Here is a 20,120-nt window from a genome sequence, read left to right as displayed (position 1 = left end):
AGTGTTAAATGATCCCTACTTCTTTCCTGTGTGCACTATGTTCGTTTCCTCTCTCTGTATGTGTGAATGGGGCTGCAGCTCTGCCTCTTGTCGAGTTTGTGAAAACTGTCAGCTTTCCCTCTGAAGCATGTGGCGGCCCAGGTCCTGTGTTTGGCTGCACCTGGATCACACGTTTCAAATTTGTTTACAATCAATCTACAACGTCAACGCCCTGATGTCCACACTGGAAGAAACACGCACGCTTTGTTGCACTTCCTGTGTTTTGTTTTTTTTCCAGTTTAGCCCATTAAAATGACTCTTTTTCTTTATTTTTTTTTTTTTTTATCAGAGTCCAGATTGTAAAGCCCCTCCAGGCTCCTTTTTTTTTTTTTTTTTTAATTGTGCCATGAGATATTTATAAGTAAAAGTGTCTCGATTGTATAAACATCTCTGTGAGAGTTCAACTCTTCTCACTTTGCAGCTTTCGGTAGTTTGTTTAACGAGGGTTGAGACCGGAATTAACCAGAACAGGAGACACACGAGAGGAGCTGTGTCCGTGTCGTGTGTTCAGGTTCAGCTGAACTCAACGAAACTTCCGTCTGACAACTTTTAAACTTCTCCAACAGCTTCACGTTCACACAAGTGCGTTAAAAGTCGGGCTAACAATGCTAACAGCTAACGACTTCCTACGTCAGCCTGCCGACGCTCAGGCCCCCTTTGTGTCCTCCGAAGTTCAACGCTTCACACGTGTGATGCTCCGATCTGTGATGTCTGGCTGAATTTACCTGTTCAACTGTGGAGAGGAACAAAGACAGCGGGCCTCTCCGGGGATCCCTCCGGGGCTGCTATCCACGGCGAGGTATCCGTTGGAGCATGGGAGACGCTAACGCCGGAGGCTCCGACGAGGTGAGAGCTCCTGCTCCGTCCCCTGGTTTACCACCACCAGCACCACCACCGGCACCACCAGCAGCAGCAGCAGCAGCACCACCAGCACCACCAGTCAGTCAGTCAGTCAGTCAGTCAGTAATAGTCCTGACGAACAGGAGCTAGCACGTTAGCGCGATCAGCTAACTAGCATCCGTCCACAAGCCAAGTCGGTTTCAACGTCAGCTGCTCTGTCAAACAAACAAAGTGTCGCCGGCAGACTTCGTGTCTCGGTTTCTCTTCCTGGACGACGCGCGACGACCTCCGATCACGACGGGAGGAAGAACACACCCGGTGAGCCCGCACAGCGCGTCGGTGGTGAGTGGTTAGCCGTTCACTGCCTCCTCGACAGGCGCCAGGTTCGTTCGTCTCCGGGCTCTCCACGGACTGGAGAGAAAGGCTGTCGCGGCGTGATGACAGCGGGATTTCGTTTCTCCCGGCCGCTCGAATATGACGTCATGATATTTTCGTGAGAAAAAAAAACAAACCCGACAGTAAACGCGTCTGTATGTTCAAACTTTTATGCGTGTGCGTCTGCGAAAGTGTAATTCGTTGTTCATGATTCATTGTGACCTTGTAAATTGTGAAAATGGCATAAAATGTGATTAAAAATGACAAATTGATGACTTGTTCATTTTCAACAATTAAGGAACAATATGTGTTATTATATAACAATGATCAAGTTTTATTCTAATTAATGACCTCAATTTAATTATTCCAAACGTTTATGCCCCGAAGTGACTTTTCTTTGTAATTAATTTCAAATGTGCTTATTACTGAATTTTAAATTAGTTCAAAGTAAAATGCCACGTGGTTTTGATTTCTAAATGTCTTAAACCTCTGTGCTTTTTTTGCCTTTCAAATAATCTGTAAAAGATTTAAAAACAGATGCAATGTAGGTACGCAGGGACGTAATTGTCATCAGGAGTGAATTGTAAGTATACTTTTAGCCATTATCATTAAACAAATAGGCCTAAATCTAGCGGATTTAGCGATGAAGACAAAGGGTTTGTTTTGATAAAGGATTTATTAATCTTTCCAAATGTAAATGTTATGATGCATCAAAGTTATGTACCAAATATCTCAACCATGCCTACTTGTAATTTGTAAACATATTAGTAGATAGTCTATATGAAGAGAAGCTCACGATAATAAATAAAGACCAGCTTTGTATGGCACACAAAAAGAAATTCAAACTGCTTCATATAAAATGAACAAAAAATGCAATTAAATAAAATAAAAGGAATTGGAATAGAATACAATTATATTTTTACAAGCTAGATGTGAACAATGTTGAATTTATTATAACAATAACAACAATAATAACACAACATAATAATGATAGTAACTCAGATTTTGCCTTCCATCCAAATTTTTTACAACGATAATCTCACAATATATCAATACAATTTTGAGGACAGAAATCCCATGGAAAAGGAAAAACTCAAAATCAAATGTGTATGGTGTGTCAGAAATCACGCAGGCTGAAAACCCGGACCTGATTATTCCCAGCATACTGAGCCTCATTTATTCAGAGCCCCCCAAAAAAGCTATTGTGGATTAGTGTGCTGCTGCTGCTGCTCAAGTTAGCCCTGCAGTGCCAGCTACGGTTAGCTTTGGCTCACAGTCATTTTCATAGCCTGTATCTGGATCCTCCAGGGAGAGTCTGAAACCCTGAGATATCACTAAGCACCAAACATGTGATCCTGAGAAATGTGGAAATGAGACTGGCATCCGGTCAATGAAAACTGAAAAGCACACCCTGGAAACAAAGGACGACTGTAAATATCCACACTTTGTTACTAAATACTCTCAAATAAGGGTTTGAAAGCTGCTGCAGCTGTGTGTGCTTTCTGGAGACGGCTGTAAGTGACGACTCACAGAAATCCGAACCATACTGTAGTCTGGAGTTTTCTATTGGTAGGTTTGTGAGTGAACATAAACCACATTGGTACACACCAGCAGATTAAAGAGACCTTAGAATCTAAAATCATCTGTAAAATATTCTTTTCATTTGGACACATTTCCAATATTTACTTTACTCAATGTTTTGTTCATCTTATCTTGTTTGTTTTGATATAAAATCTGTTGTACTACGTCATTTTCACAGATTTTGGCCTCAGTCTTGACATGAGTTATGGGAATTTCAAACAAAGAAGACATTTTAATCCTGAATTGTTTTATTTTGGCAGTCTGAGGAGGTAAGACAGTGACAAAGAGACCCTTTGAGGTGCCCTGACCCTCAAGTTTGGCACAACGACTTGCTAAAAGCTATGTTCTGATAGGTTTCTCTTCTCCATGTGGTATTACATTATTACAGGAAAATAATGTTGGAATTATTGTATTCATTTATTTACTTCTTATTTTCTTACTGGAATTTGTCTAAAGTGTAACTTTTAATTAAAAATTTAAATTACACTCACGGCCCACAAATTCCCATAAAAATGCTGAATAGATGACATATTTGTCCTCAGTGGTGGTTACGACCCTGCTGATCTGTCATATGTTGTCCAAATTGTGTGAGAGCAGTCTTTCATAAGAAGGGGAGAACGTTTGATGTGGTTTAAATTGCACATCACGACTTTAAACTTAAAACTGTTGTGATGTAAGTCTTCTGTTGTGACACAGACACGCTCAGATTCCCTGGTGTATTCTGTGTTTTCAGCTCAAACACTGAGGGCTGAATGTGATGGCTGCGACAGACGGACGACGGCTCTGTAACATCGCAGCTCTTGAAGGCAAACACACACGGATGAGACGGAGCTGATGCGGTGTGACAGGCAGCATCAGTGCCTGCTGGGCAGACAGTGATTCAGTCAACAAAGCCTGGTGAATTCAGAGAGACTGATCACTGGAAATATCATATGAGGAACGTGTTCTTCAGGGGATTACCTCATGTTTCTGCTCACTGTGACAGACATGCCTTTAATCACAGTTATAAACCTGAAACATACCTGTCCTCCCACATACCGGTGAATACATGTACTTGTGTGAGACTCCTTTGCCACTCGGTGAAGGAAATGTCTCAAGTTAGAGCCTCAGATTGACTAACACCTGATGGTGCCTTCGCACAGTCAGTAAAACTTTACACCTGCTGCTGCAGCACATCTAACTCAAAGTTGTATTGAAGTCTGGAGGCATACTTTCATATTTGAAGTTGGAAAGTGTTTCACACAAGGCAACAAATTTAACAGTAGGGCTGCTTTATTAGCATGGGTCAAAAAAAGACATGAAACTATACAGTACTGGGGTTGATAAATTCCAGGAAAATAAAACAAATAAAGACGTCTGGTTAAAAAAAAAAAAAAAAAAAAAGATAATTAAATTTAAAAAGTAGCAAAGTTAAAAACAGTCAAATAAAATGTGGATAAAAGATATTTAAATAACGGTACTGATTCATCCAGATCACAGGCAGGTTGTGCAGAGCCGATTTAAAGCTATTATAGCTGTATATATTATTTGGGCATTATGCCCAAAGCAAACAAACAAGGAGGATCTCAGTCGTTATACAGTCTTCATATAAAGATAGTCATCTTAATAAATAAGAGTCAGAAATAAAGTAAGGTGGTAAGCCATGAAGAGCCTAGTTTTAATAGTAGTAAAAAAGCTGCTTGACATGTTGGAGGCCTAAATGAGAATGGTCTAAATATATTGACCTCTTGTACCAAATATGCAAGCTCCAAAATTGTTAGACCACTGGTGTGAAGTACCATGATGAAACTTAATAATAAAACTGAGTTTTGTCCTTGAAGCTGAAACTCCTGGATGAGTGATTCTTATCAGACTTCTCAAAGCTCCTGCAGAGCTACAGAAGATATTTCATTGTTTACAGACTGAATAAAACAGGGATGCCCCTTTAATGAGCCCTAAACCTGTCTGCGAGTAAAGGCGCTGATCTACTCAAACACACTTCACCTGAACAGCCTGCGTGGCCTGTGAGGTCTGCACTGTTGAAGAGATGCAAGGCAACAAAAGCCTGTCCAATGTTTTAAAAAAAATAAATTGAGACAGATCTTGTTTTAAAGGTTATAAAAACATGATTGATCAGAACTTTTGATATGATGCTCCACACTCAAATTATTATCAAATAAAATGAAAAGATTTTTCAAAAGACTTGATACGGTGCACAGTGATTCAGCATTTCTTTTGGTGTAAGTTGTTGAATATGAAAATGTCCCTTAAGTCAGCATTGATGCTTCCTGTGCAGCGACAGACCGAACTGGTGTCTGGAGATCGAACAGGAAAGAGAGTAAAAAGACGAAAGAAAATACAACGAGACTTACTTTTGATTGGTATTCATTGGGTGGCTTGGATCGTCTGTTCTTGCTCCCTCAGACCTTCCTCTGGTATAAATCCCATCAGCTTTTCACAAGGGTCCATCAGTCACACAGAGTTCAAAGAGGAAAGCGGGCGAGGCTCATCAGTTGATTTACAGTGTTTTATATACATCATCTTATGTCAAGTTTTAAACTGGTACAATAACTTGAAATGTAAGTTTACATAGAAAGAGAGAAGTGCATTATAATGTACCATTAATCTATTTTTGAGAATTGAATTTGTTATATACGCGTGTCATCATATTTAAAATGACTAACAGCAAATCAGCAAAGTGGTGCTTTGAGCTAAATGCTAACGACAATGACAGCATGGTCATGTTTAGCATTTTAGCATGGTAAAGGTGTGCTCTTTAAGTGCTGATTACATTAGTTGACATTAGTTTTGCAGGTATTTTGGCCCGTGTTGAACTGTGAAACTTTGATCTGATGGCACGAGATGAAAAGTCGGAGGATCACCGAAGTGATTAAAATTCATGTTGAGGGGGGCATGACTGGCTGCACCACATTTAATGACAAAGCACGCAATAGTTGTTGAGACTTTCCATTAAAAAGCACAGCTGTGAATACCTTGGTGTCACCACAGGAAATGAACAAAGAGATTAGGAGACATCTTCTGGGCACCAGGACAGTCTGTACTCAAATTTGTGCTAAATCTGTGGAGATATTTCACCGTACAGGTAAAATGTTTGAGTTTTTGGATTCATCCTCTGAAGACCTTGAAAGTCTCAATTTAATTTCGTAGCAATCCATTATCCAGAGGACATTTCACTCAGGGTAGTGCGACAGGAAAATTCAAAAGACCACCAAACCAGAAGGATTTATCCTCCGTGGACCATGAATGTCTAAATTTCATGAGAACCAATCCAATAGTTGAGATATTTTAGTCTGAAACAAAAGACAAAAAAAATAATTTTATCACTTAATTTTATTTATTGAAATTTTATCCAAAGCTTCATCAGGAAAACAACAACACGAGTGCCTGATTTAAAATATTTACAAAAGGCATTTAATGAACATATCTTTTGGTATACTGTATTCTCATATTCACAGTGCAGGATTCTGCACAATACTGACTGTCACTCAAACGAAGTAGAGCTCACATTTAGATCATCGTTAAGACTGCTGAGATTCAGCACTTTCAAGGGAGAGCCGGGAATAATACATCTGAGCAGCATCTTTAGATATAAAGTATTCAGTCAGAGAATTATTCGCCTTGGTGAGATAAAAAAAAAATCTTATCAGTAGCAGCTTTTAGGAAGCTGTTTCAGGCACTAATTAATCAGAAGCCTCAGAAACAGAAGACTCATCAATTCAGGCTCTGAGATTTAAAATAAAAACAAAAGATCCTAAGCAGCTCTGCGGCCTTTCTCTGTCATGCATGCCTTCAATCTTGAGGAGGATATTCCTGGTAAAATCCTGCAGATGGAGGGAGTCACATAGTGTAATACAACAAAGAGGCTTTGAGCTGAGGAGAAGCTCAGGAAACTATATGAGCAGCCATATCTGTGAGGGGTGGGGAAGGATTTTAGACTAATGTACTTTATGTTGACCACACACTCTGTAACAGTGTCAGTGCAGAACAGGGACGTTTGGCTGCTACAGGACCGTGTTTTTTTCACGTTTAAATGGAAAATGTTTCACTCTGAGACGTAAAAACCTTTACATATATCTGACATAACTTCCTAACATTTGAAATATACATTAAAAACATGCAAACCCTGGCTGACGCAATACATTAATGGAACAACAATCTGTCACGCCATGTTAAGTGCTTGCATGTTGGAGTCCACTGCAGACCATCAGGTGTTACATTAACCTTCCTGCTGTACTCCGGTCTTTCGTCGCATCAAAATGGCTATGGAAGCGGGTCACGAAAGACCCGAGCGCAGCAGGAAGGTTAAGAAAGCTTAGAGTGTTGTTGTTTTTTTGCTGTGGATTCAAATTGAAAATAATGTTTGTGAGTGTCCTTTAAGTGTTGCGTTGTTGTTTCTTGACAGTCAAATTAGCTTCCTGTGGTGGTGAACCGTGGCTGGATTATCAGAGAAAGGTCAGAACATCCAAATTGGCACTGTTGTTGATGGTGTGTCCTTGTATACCGGGAGATTGTCCTTTAACCTGCAGCGAGGGAGTCATGGGAGAGAGAGGAGACAAGGTCAGAGACCTGTTGACTATGACCTTTCCACAGTTAGTTCATCACTTAACAGAGAGATTTATGATAAAACTGGTCATTTTTGGTTCGAGTAAATGAAGAAAAGAATGCTATTTCTGATGGGTTTGGTCAAATAGGTATAATTATTCAACCAAATATATCCCAGTGTTTCATCCTCTCTGCTGTGCAGCCATGTCCAATTAATGCCAATCACACTTACTGAGAGCACTGTGGAGTCCATCTTACTAGTGCTGCTGCTGTCAGTGGTGGACTGTAACTAAGTAAATTTACTCGTAATGTACTTAAGTACAAAATGGAGTCTTTTTTTTTTTTTTTTTTTTTTTTTTACTTTATACTTCCACTCCCCAACATTTCAGGGGAAAATATTGTACTTTTTACTCCTTTACCTTTGTCTGATAGCTTTAAGATAACAGTCTTTCACTCCCTTCCTGTCTATGTATCTCCAAGTTTAAGTTTAACTTGTTCCTTAATGGTTGAAAAATGCATCTTACTTTTTAAGCCAAACTAACTCTTTCAAAACACGCAGGGATTACCTGGAAAATGCCTTATTTATTTAAGCTTGTTGACATTTTAGAGCTACATGTGTCCTACAGAGCAGAAATGATATAAACATATGATCTTATTGCATATGATGCATTACTGTAGACTAAACTGACCATCAGTACTTAAAGTAGGTCAAATAAGCACAACCTTAAACAACTACAGCACTAAAATACACAATAACTAAGTATTACTAGTCATCAGAAAACATTATATATAAAAGTAAAACACTGAGAGGATGTGTGTACTTTTACTTTTAAAACTTCAAGTACATTTTGCTGATAATGCGTTGATAAAATTACTTAAATTTACAGTTTATTAGATTTATTTACAACAGGGACCATAAATAAAATTCATTAATATCAAGGAGAGAACGATGCTTTGTGCCAGATTTAGCTACTCTCTGCAGTCCCAGCAGATGGAAATTAAGGTTTTCAATGCAGGACTTGAAGTGGAGTATCACAATGTGGTTTTATTACTTTTACTTGAGTAAAGGACCTGAATACTACTTCCACCACTGACTGCTGTCTCATCCACACACGTAGACAAGTTCACAAAGCGCCAAGAAAGAATCACCACAGAAATAACAAGCTTCCTGTGTGACTCTGGCAACAACAAAACTAAACACAACCCAACCAACAATTTCACTTCCGGTGTCTGTAAGCGGAGTTGAAACATACTCTGTCCACACAAAAGAAAGAAAGCACAAAAAGTTGGCCTACTTATCAATCAGCTGTTTTACAAAGTTAGAATCTCTGTGTGTGTAAAGTTCATTTACAGTAACCGGAATTAATTTAAAAACTTTTACCGTCCAGATATAGACACTGACATTTCTACTTTTGTGTGTTACTGGTAAACTACTCAATGCTTAAAGCCGTAGTGATTAGTTTGTCCCGATCAGCAATGGGTTAAATGGTTACGTGTACAGAAAAAGGTTTAGTGATGGTGACAAACCCAGAGAAAATAAACGCTCTTTGGAAAGTTTAAGTGTCTTTCAGCTCACTGTGTTGGTTTTCCAGTTAATAAATGTGCTGTTTTGGTTCACTCCCAATGCTTCTATCAATCTTGTTTCCAGATGCAGCAGACACCCAAACACTGAATGCCAAATGCCAAGCACCAAACTATGGTTCATTTTCTAGTGCTAAAACAAATTTGGCAGATTTCAAAACTTGCTCTGAAAGCAGCTTCAACAACAATGTGGAATTTCACAGGTCGGACAAACACAGCTGCTGCAGTGGATGGCATCATATTGTGCAACCGCAGCAGCCGTAACATTGCATTTACTTCTGTTTTGAGGCCTCTTGTGTAACCTGATGTGTACAGAGTGCCTGTTCAATGAAAGTACCCTCCAGCCCTCGCGCTGCTTGGGAAATAAAACCCTGAGAAAAAGCAGCGTGTGAATGACGTTGGTCAACAGTTCGTGGAGTGGACCTTGACCTCGCCTTCCCAGCCCTTCCTGTAAAGGAGACTATCCCTGGGTTAAGTTGCGCCACACTTCCATGCGTGCCTGTTGTAATCACTAACAGATGTTAGGAGTGTTTGTGCCTTCAAACAGTACCATGTGTAATGATGAAAGGGTCACAGTTCATCAGTCACAGCTATACTGGAACCAGCTGGTGCATCACAACAAACAGAGGCTGGCAGGAAAAAGCAGGAAACTGTGTGGAAAGACAGCTATTACTCAAGCCAACTGTTGATCTGTGTTGTGTTAGCATTATTGTGTAACAAGCTATATGTCATTGGTTTGTTGTCAGACTTTCTGTGTATATTATCAGCAAATCAATATTTAGGTTTTCCTCCGTGTCAGGTCATTATATATAGTTTGAATTCACACCTGCAGGAACACGTCACAGGAAGGTTTTCTTTACTAAATACGACTCATCCTCATGCTGTGACACAGCGAATCCATCAAATCAGTCATAAACAATAACAAACAAACCCGAGGGATTCACAGAAAAGGAGCAGAGAGTATATTTAGGAAGGGGGAGAGCCAATCCATTTATAGTTTTTATATCTAAAAAACAAATTTTAAGTTAATAATTAAATAACTAAATCATACATATGCAGTCATAATATTACAAAAATTAAAGAGATTTTGATACAGTTATGAGGATATAAAAAAGTATGCTCACCATAAACACAGTTATGCATGTTCCTCTGCAGCTTCACCTAAAACAGACAAGCCAGCAAACAAAGGCATAAGACCACTCATATTTTTAAACAACCTTCTCAGTATTTGTGTTTAATCGTCTCATAGAAAATCCTCAAAATTATTTTTCACAAGCAAATAAGTAAAAATGATTGCAACAAACTGTTATCAGACAGTGATATTAGGATACGGTATTACAACTCACAGAGTAACAGAGACATCTGCTGGACAAACTCTACAAACCCATGTTACTGTGAGAGGCTTCCTTGAAAAACAACACTCACTGGTCAATTTATTAGGTACAGTTGGCTAAAACTAATGCAGTCTAATTCAACTGTGCCGCAACACATTCTACCTAAAGGAGAGTTATAACTATTACGTTGTTGTTGTTTTTTTACTTCATCCAAGGAGGTTATGTTTTTGGTGCAGTGTTTGTTTATCTGTTTGCCAGCAGGTTTATAGATATAGGGTGTGGCTTGGCCCAAGGAAGAATCTATTGAATTTTGGAGTAGATCTTAATCATGGGCTTGAGCCAAAACTTATTTTTCACTTTCCCTGACATTGTGAGAGACAGTAGAGCATTTTGTCCACCAAATGCCATAAAATGTATAATCCCACAGATTGTAGTAAAGTTTACAGGGACAAAACACAGGCGATTCTGGAAATACAGTGACTGTGCGTCACAATCCATTGTCACTGGTAGCAGTAATTACTTGGCATACACATGTACTTGCTGAGTCATTATGAAGCACTCCTGGACAGTGGCAGAACAGGAACTAATTGTAATCGCCACGGTTACTTATACCCAAACATACTGTGGTGAGGTTGCAGGTGCAGATTTACATGTCAAAGAAGAGTGAACTTTTTGGACTGAGCAGAGGTCTGCGCTCTCTGAGGTCTCTTCTGGTTGACAATGTTTTAGAGAGGGGTTGAGATGTTACAGCTGTTTTAAAGGGATCTGAACAAAACTGAATAAAATAACCGTCTGTAAGGTTGGATATCTGTTGCCTCATTTTAAGCAATGTGTAATTATGCGTATTTCTGATGTGTTTGTGTTCCTAAATGTCTTTTTGTGTGTGTGTGTGTGTGTGATTGTTGCTTTTTGTGTGTTCACAGAAACCTACCATCTTTTTTCATCCACTGGTCGAACTCTTCCATTTCCAGCTCCAACACAGAGGGCACGTCCTCTTCAAACATCGGCCTAGAAGACAGAGTGCTTAGACAAATCATATGAAGACCAAAAGTTTGCACACAAACCACCTCGATGTCTCAATGACACTGGCAGCTTCTGTCATTCCGTTGCTAATAGCAACCACTCATATAGTATTATATGGCTTGTGTCCTTGTTGGAGTTTTATTTGTAGGCAAATATTGAAATATTGTTTTTTTTTGTTGTTGTTGTTGTTGTTAATTTATTTTATCTTTGAATATTACTGTTAAGCTATCTGTTAGCTAATGTGTTTCTAATAAAAACAGGTGGAAGCTGTCAGCTAAATTAGTGTCAGGCTATCATTAACTGTTTATTGTTCTAATCTTTTTACTTTTACTCTTGAAGACTTGATTTGTAAGTTTACTAAAGTAATTACCGAAGTGTACTTAGTATGGCAACTTAAGGTTTTTCTAAGTTTGTTTTCTTCCTTGCATGAAGGACAGTATGTTAGCGTTCACATCGCAAAAAATAATCTGACAGTTTTATGAGCCCACACTCCTTGTTCACAATTAATTTTTAGAATGCCTTTGATCTAACTCATATTTTATGGCATCTCATATTTTCTAGTGTTTATTGTTATCATTGATATCTGTTTTATTTTTCATCCACCACTGTTTTCCGTGTGGGCGGCACAGTGGTTAGTGTTTAGTGTTTAACACTGTCACCTCTCAGAGAGGAAGTTCTGGGTTCGGTCTAGAACTTCCTATTTGCATGTTCTCTCTGCGCCTGTGTAGGTTCTCTCTGGGTGCTCCGGCTTCTTCCCACCGACCAAAGACATGTATGTCAGGTTAATTGGTGGTTCTACAAATTACCCTTAGGTGTAAATGGGTGCGTGAATGGTCTTTTTTTTCCCGTCTGTCCCTGTGTTGGGCCTGCGATGGACCTGTCCGGGGTGGACCCTGCCTTCCCCCAAAGTGAGCTAAGAGAAGCTCCCGTGATCCTGTTCAGGATGAAGTGGGTATAGATAATGGATGGATGTTTTCCCTGCTGCTTCCAGTAGAAAAAAAAACCTTGTCAGCTGATGTCTTTAGTCTGTATTGTACGTTTACTGAGCTCGCTGCTTCACTGTCCAGATACACACACAATGAGGGCAGAAAAGTATGTCAGTTTTAAGGCAAAAGCATGTGGTGCACTTAAGGGATGAGGCGTAATGTTTGAAATGGGATTTCTGTTGTGAGTGGCAAACGCCTTACTGATAAAAGCAATAAGACACGACAAGATTAGAAATAGCAGGTTGTGTTTTTCAAACAGGAAATTGAGCAATGAAGCTAAACTCTTGCAAAGCATGGTGCCTTCAGATAAAGTACATTTTATGATTGCCACCGTCAGGCGAGACAGGTGACAGTGCTAACCCCTGCACCACTGCGCCGCACTACCAAACAGTCCAGCTGTTGAAAAATGTATTCAATTAGATTCTCAACACTTACATTGGCACCTTTTCTGTGCTGGATCCATCCAAATATGGATCTTCTTTACTCAGCTCTATGGAAAGAAAACAGGCAGCAGTCGTATTTGATATGATGAAATAACAATTACAAACAATCCATCAGTTCAAAATAACCAAAAATGAAATAAATTGAGCTATAATGTAGTTATATATATATATATATTAATAACATTGATTGAGTGGATTGCTGAGTTTTGTTTAAATAAAATAAATGTTTGACAGATGATGTCTTAAACTTCACCTGGTGGTATCTTTCCACACAGACAACTTTAGTAGTATCCATCAAGATTTGAGACGTTTAGTAATTTGACATTCTCATGACATTAACAAAACATTTGAACCTATGCAAAAAATACTTCTGAAAGCTGTTCTCATTTCTGTCAGCACCCAATATATGAACAGAATAAATATAGAAACAGGTTTAAGTGGCGAAATATAGTTCCTTTTGTGACCTCTTAAAGTTTTCCCTCTTGTGATGGACATACCTTGATTTCTCGGTTTTTTGTTCCACCTGCGGTTGAGGAAAAAACCGCAAACTATCATGCCGATGATTAAGACCACCAGCACTACAGGGATCAGGATAATGATGGAACCCAAACCCTGGTCCTCATCTGGTTCAATGGTCGTATACGTGAAACTGGTAGACTCTGTACTTGTTGATGTTGATATATTGTCTGTGGAACCAAAGCAGCTTATTGGTCACTGATTCAACCAGGTTGAATTTAGAGTCTTGTCACTTGTACAATGCTGCTGCATTTTCTGCAAAAAAGCAAAACCATCAGATCACAGCTCGAGGTATTTTTATCATTACCTTCCATTTATCCCAATGAATACTTCACGTGTAAAGATTATGATTATTACATTTACAGTTATATTGACACCTATCATGACTGTTGGTATAAAAGATTGTACTTGGTTTGACATACCATATATCACCTCTGCCTCTCCAGAGCTCGTGTTATCGTCAGTTTCTTCAACTGCAAACAACAAGAAATAATTTGATGGTTTTATCCAAATGCCCCCTATCTTCTATGCAGGTTATCAAATGCTGAACAACTGGAAAGAAAAACATCTTTTTAAAAGTCTAATGGTGGACACGCTTCATATTTTTCCCTGCAGAAGAAAAGCTTACCCGGGTCTGAACCAGTGTCTTCTGAAAGGGCGGTGTCTGCTGCTGAGATGGCAGAGAGAGCATAACATTCAGTGAGTTACACTGATATATTGCCAAAAGTATGCGGACACCCAGACACATTGCACCCTGATGTGATTGTTGAACATCATGTCCTAAAACCAAGGACATTTAAAATTCAGCTATAAGAGCTTCCACACATCTGGGTGGTCTATCTTTAGATATGGCTTTGTGTAAATAAGTTTGATTTAAGTCATGATTTTTGAAAATAAAAAAAAGGAAAATTAAATTATTATATGGACAGATAGAGTCAAAATTGAAAGTATATTAGATTAAAAAAAAAAAAAAAAAAGTTTGGGCAAAGTATTGACCATAGGCTCATTTGAAAAGCCCATATATTTTACATTAAATCAAAACTGTCCAAACGTGTTACAACTCTGAACAGAGCAAAGTACATGTTGAAATACCTCCTCAAGTGTTGCATTTCTTACTTATTTTACCACAAGTAGCAAAAAAAGGGAATACTCAGGTAAAATACCTCAAAAGTGTACTGGCAAATAGTACTGGAGTAAACATAGTTAAAAAAAGGTTTTTCAAGACCAACCACATTGAGGTGGTTTAAAAAGCCCAACCAGTTCTCAACAAAGGTCAAAACCAGCTCAACCAAAAGATGTGAGACAAGTGAAAATCAGATCCCTCCCAGTTCAATATGACTGTTGTTGTGAAGACAATGACCTGCTGCAAATCATTTCAGGATAAAATACAGATAAGACCAGAGAGTTGAGGGACAAGTCATCCCCACACACACATTTGCAGATGCAAGAAATATTGTAGACGGAGATGCAGCACCAGAACACTTCCACAACTGACTGCAGGGATTTTCTCTGTCAGCCACAAGAGCATGACAGACCTTTCTCATGCAGTTGATGTCTGGCAGTAGAGTCGTGCTTGTGGTTTGTTTTTTTCTGGAAGGTGTTGGATGGTGTTGAGGCTGATGGGCTCTGCAGGGCAGTGGCTATAAATGAGGACCTCTGAAGTCATGTCCTCGCTATTTTGACTGGGAATGTAGGTGCTTGAGCAACATAAGGGGAGTTTATATTTAAACACTATTGCACGTTAGGATATTTTACATTTTTAGACTCAGTATATTTAAATTGGACTTTTAAAATCGAATAAAACAGAAAATGAATCATAACCTATTTTTAACCTCTTTTTCACTGTACAAAATATGTCAGTTGTCACAGTTGGCTTATCTTGTTTGTATATATTAATTGTCAGTGATGGCTTTAATGTTGCCCTCTTGACCAAATGCTATTTAATGTCGTTGCAACTTTTAATTTAATTTAATTATAATTTATTTAAAAAAAATAAACTAACCATTTTCTTAATTAGATGTATGGTAGTCTATTAACCAGATCATTTAAAAAAAAAATATATATATAAATTAAATATTAAAACACGTCTGTGCACAACTTTTGGCCCCAAAGTGTATAATTGTTTCTGAAATGTATTTCATTAAACCCGCCTTACCTGCTGATTCTGTGTCTGACACCTCTTCATGTGTCTCAGGTTGTGCAGTGTCATCTTCATCTTGGCAAAACACTGAAATTCAACACCTCTCATTACTTTTTGTAATGGCACTGTCACATCATTGTAAAGGAGACTAAAAACATCTGCAGCACTTATATCAAAAGTGAAACACACGCAGGAGAAGTCTGTTATTTCAGGGTTTCAGAAACAACATCAGCAGCACAGCACCAGAAATGAGTCTGATCACACGGGAAATAAAGACTGCCGTCTTTAGGATTTCAAACGATTGCAACAAAAATCTAAACTGTTGCAAAATTCACGCTTTGGACGGAGTGGGTGGAGACGATGTTGAGCAATTTGTTCCTGACAAAAAAAAATTCACCTTGTGAGAAAATATTTCTTTTGATCAACTCTAAACAGAATACCAATGTTGACATTTTCAAATCCTACAATTGTATATAGTGACATGTTTAAAAGGTTACTGATGATCTTAACTTTATAGAACTGAAAAAACACATTACTTTCAATTGCAAAGGAGAGTGAGGTGCTAAAAACATGGTTTTAACCAAAAGTGGCTTAAAGTCAGTATAACCAAAGTGAAAAACAATATTTTTAAACCTAAAGCCCTAAGATGTGATCTTTCTGCTGTATCTTGTTTGTTTTCTTTACTTTCAGTCAAGAAGGAACACTCGCAGGCACAAAGTGAGAAAAGTAGGCTTAAGCACAGAAGGGAAAGCAGGGAGGAGACGGGGAAGTAGAGAGTGCTTTATCTTGATTCGGGGAGTAAAGAAACCCATGTCCTACCTGTCCCAATCAGTGTGGTCAGCAGCAGCAGCAGCAGCAGCTGAGGGGTCTTCACCTGGGGGCATCTCATGTTACAAGGCCGAGAGGCAGACATAGTGCCATTGTGCGCCCGCTTCCTCCTGTACTGTCACAGCATCACACTTCCTGATCTGACTTAGCATGTTAAATGGAAGGAAGAGAAGAAAAAAAGACTCTCTCTCTCTCTCTCTCTCTCTCTTACTCACACACACACTCACACACACACTCACACACACTCACACACACTCACACACCCTTAGAATGATTCAGATAACTTACTCGGCTGTGATGCAATCAGCTGTGTGCTTGTAGCTACAAGTCTGACGGCTCCTCAGCTGCAGTACAATCACATTCCTGCTGGCTAGGTATGCGGCCCTACGCAGCTAAAGGGAAGCTGAACAAACTTTAAGGGAGAAAAAACAGTTTGTATTAATCTCAGTGAGAAGCAGCTGGTCGGGTATCTCCTGAGAAAACGTGTCATCTGGCGACAACATAAAATAAGCTGCTCCAAGGCTGTAAACCAGGCTGTGTTTGTAGATCTGTTTCTAGATACAAGCTCGAGCAGGATCCTGAGCCAGTCTTTGTGGTGAAATGCTGATCATGAATCAGAGGGTCATGCTGTTGTGATTATCTATGGGCTGCTGTAGGCTGGTGGCCTACTTTCAAAAGATGCCACCACAATACCCTCTTCATCTAACAGGAGAGACGTGGTCCTGGTGTGTTTCTACATGATGGCAGAGGTTTGATTTCTATTAGCTGTGTCTCTCATCTATACAGCAAACATGGCATTGAAAAACTATTTCCTTTAAACACTGGTGGCTTTTTCCTGACAGACAGACAGACAGACAGACAGACAGACAGACAGACAGACAGACAGACAGACAGACAGACAGACAGGCATATAGACAGATAGATTAGATAGATAGATAGATAGATAGATAGATAGATAGATAGATAGATAGATAGATAGATAGATAGATAGATAGATAGATAGATAGATAGATAGATAGATAGATAGATAGATAGATAGATAGATAGATAGATAGATAGATAGATAGATAGATAGATAGATAGATAGATAGATAGATAGATAGATAGATAGATAGATAGATAGATAGATAGATAGATAGATAGATAGATAGATAGATAGATAGATAGATAGATAGATAGATAGAGATAGATAGATAGATAGATAGATAGATAGATAGATAGATAGATAGATAGATAGATAGATAGATAGATAGATAGATAGATAGATAGATAGATAGATAGATAGATAGATAGATAGATAGATAGATAGATAGATAGATAGATAGATAGATAGATAGATAGATAGATAGATAGATAGATAGATAGATAGATAGATAGATAGATAGATAGATAGATAGATAGATAGATAGATAGATAGATAGATAGATAGATAGATAGATAGATAGATAGATAGATAGATAGATAGATAGATAGATAGATAGATAGATAGATAGATAGATAGATAGATAGATAGATAGATAGATAGATAGATAGATAGATAGATAGATAGATTGATAGACAGATAGATCGATAGAGGGAACCAAAACTCTGTATTCCCTTTTATGGCAACCAGTCCAGTAGCTGTTAAGACATTTGAAACCACTGAAAACCACAAATATCACCCTCATAGTGGCCCCAGAGGAAACGTCAGTAATTGACCAAAGTGGGTTTTATCCTCTGGGCAACATCAATGTCCAAAAAAAATAATCACAGCAATCCCTTCAATAGTTGTGCAGATATTTCTGAACTGATCCACATTAGCATCCACAGAGCTACACTGCTGCTGTGGCTAAAAATCCTTAGTTCCTCCAATAAAAGACCCTTTATTAAAGCTTGATAAGAACCAACTAACAGCTTTTTAAATCATTAATAAATTGATACTTTTGATGTTCATCCTTTTTATTTGGTAATTATGCAGTTATGAATTTCTCTCTTTTGAATAAGCTCTAGAGTCTGCAGTTATAAGTAGTTACTAAATGGATTTTTTTTTTTTTTTTTTTTTTTTTTTAAGCGGTCAAACTGTCGAAATGAGTTTTTCATTTTAAAACCTGGCAACTCATATGTTATTACTTGCTTTTTACTGATCTACAAATGACTTGTTTATGTATGACCATATCTAAAGTATTTTGTCTTTTAGGATTATTGTGTTAACACAGACAATCAGCTTTGTTACATAAACTTGCATTTAGAATCAGAATTGCCACAAATAAACTGATTCGAAAACTTCCATAACAAACATTTTATAGGCAGGAATAATGGGGTAAAGTGTGGAAGATTTCTCATCTCTGATGACTTCATTGAAAATAGCCTTAAAACATTTAGGTCTGAGAAAACTAAATGAATTTATTCGGAAGAATCTGTTTCACTGTGCATGTCTGTTACAGAGGAACCAGGTCAAACTGTGGGATTTTAATATGCATGACTGCTGCCTCAAAACAGTTCATTCATAACTGAGTCATCAAATTTGAATCAGTTGGTTAGAAGTGAAACTCCTATTTGTTTTTACTATCCTTGGGTGCCGTGTCTTGTTTCAGATGCTGCAGCCTCATTTATTAATTATCACAAAAAAACAACTGTTAGAGAAATTCATTAATTAATTATAATTAATTATTGATTCTCTTTCTGCTCCTATTAAACATCTCACGGCACTTCAGATTTCTCTTGTGCAGGTTTATCTAGGTTGAGAACCACTGAACTAAAATGTAAAGACTAGCTCCACTTCAGCCAGCTACAACACTGATGCGTCAGTATTAACAGTTGAATACAAGGATATAAATGGGTCTCTATGGTGTAGTGACTTTAGAGGCATCGTGTGCCTTTATTAAGATGCTGTCAGTTGCATTTAAGGCACACTGCTCCCCTGAATCCAAAACATTGTATCCAATCATGGTCTCCCTCAGTTATTCTCTCACGTATACAGGGCTTCCCATACCAATATAACATTGTTTCACAGCAACTAAGCCACTATATAGCTTCACTATAAACTCTTCTGTACCAATGTTTGGTGATTTAAAAAAAAAAAAAAAAAATGTATGGCAGACAATGCATGCTTAATAAATATTGTAATCATTATAGTCCCAAGTTGAGTGAAAATGCAAAGTTTTTCAGTCAAAAAAGTGCCCTGCAATCCCAACCATTTCCACAGCACTTAAGACCCCTAAAAACCTTCGGGAATACCTGGCATACATAAAGGAAGATGATGAAGATGATGATGATTTATGATCTTTTTAACACTGACTGGTCTCAACTGGCCCCATAGAGGCAGCTTTAACTGCGGACGTTATTATTTTTGATAAAAATGTTTTTGGTTTTATTTTCATTCGTCTTTATCACCTTTTAGTGATCAAATATTTATTCATAAATCATATTGAGTCTTTAAAACACTTTATAATGAGATTTAGGAAAGAAATGTATTCATTGTATTTACCCATCTTAAATAAAACCACATAAAAACACAGCTTTAGTGCTGTAGTTCTTTAACTGATCATCTATCAAAACTACTGTGCACAGTTATTTTCCCACCAAAAAAAAGTATCCTTATGAAGCAGCGTGATGCTGTATAGGCATCTCAGAAAAAGTCAAACCAACCCTCACAAAATAAATATTAACTTCATCTGTTTTCTTATCACAAAGAAAGGCGTTTAAGTTGCCAATAATTCAGGACACTTCTTGCGCTCAAACAAACACTCAATTGTTGTGTAAATCACTTTTATCTAAATCAGTGCTGTAGCTTTGATGTTTTTGTTTCAAACATAGACCAGATGAAATACACTGATGATCCTTGGAAGAGAATCAGAGCTAAATCAGTAAAATTATCAGGATTACTATTATTATCAATAAATTGTTTGTCCTT

At 38.1% G+C, this 20,120-nt stretch overlaps 2 protein-coding genes across 4 annotated transcripts in view; both read right to left on the bottom strand.

Annotated features, from left to right (window-relative positions):
- The window catches only part of fbxw7 (F-box and WD repeat domain containing 7), a 118,364-nt gene extending 117,061 nt beyond the window's left edge, over positions 1-1,303 (bottom strand). For both annotated transcript variants that reach the window (XM_069689241.1, XM_069689242.1), the window contains exon 1: positions 765-1,303. The gene's annotated coding sequence lies outside the window, so the exon portion shown is untranslated. The remainder of the gene's footprint in view (positions 1-764) is intronic.
- A 4,857-nt stretch (positions 1,304-6,160) lies between these two features.
- tmem154 (transmembrane protein 154) lies at positions 6,161-16,427 on the bottom strand. Of its 2 annotated transcripts, none has more exons than XM_069689238.1 (9): positions 16,220-16,427; positions 15,416-15,487; positions 13,889-13,930; positions 13,683-13,733; positions 13,242-13,430; positions 12,737-12,791; positions 11,224-11,300; positions 10,083-10,119; positions 6,161-7,355 (listed from the first exon to the last, which is right to left on the bottom strand). In XM_069689238.1, the coding sequence occupies exons 1-8, from the start codon at positions 16,311-16,313 to the stop codon at positions 10,094-10,096; spliced, it is 606 nt and encodes a 201-aa protein (XP_069545339.1). In that variant the 5' UTR covers positions 16,314-16,427; the 3' UTR covers positions 6,161-7,355; positions 10,083-10,093. The 2 variants fall into 2 exon arrangements, with proteins under 2 accessions (XP_069545339.1, XP_069545340.1); XM_069689239.1 differs by having other exon boundaries at positions 13,889-13,927.
- Between the last annotated feature and the right edge of the window lie 3,693 nt (positions 16,428-20,120).

The sequence above is a fragment of the Brachyistius frenatus genome, unplaced genomic scaffold (genome assembly GCF_029030835.1).
Source record: "Brachyistius frenatus isolate BFR_SWC_R1_liver_20210118 unplaced genomic scaffold, ASM2903083v1 Contig_7, whole genome shotgun sequence".
Classification (NCBI taxonomy): domain Eukaryota; kingdom Metazoa; phylum Chordata; class Actinopteri; family Embiotocidae; genus Brachyistius; species Brachyistius frenatus.
This window is presented reverse-complemented; position numbering and strand designations above follow the sequence as displayed.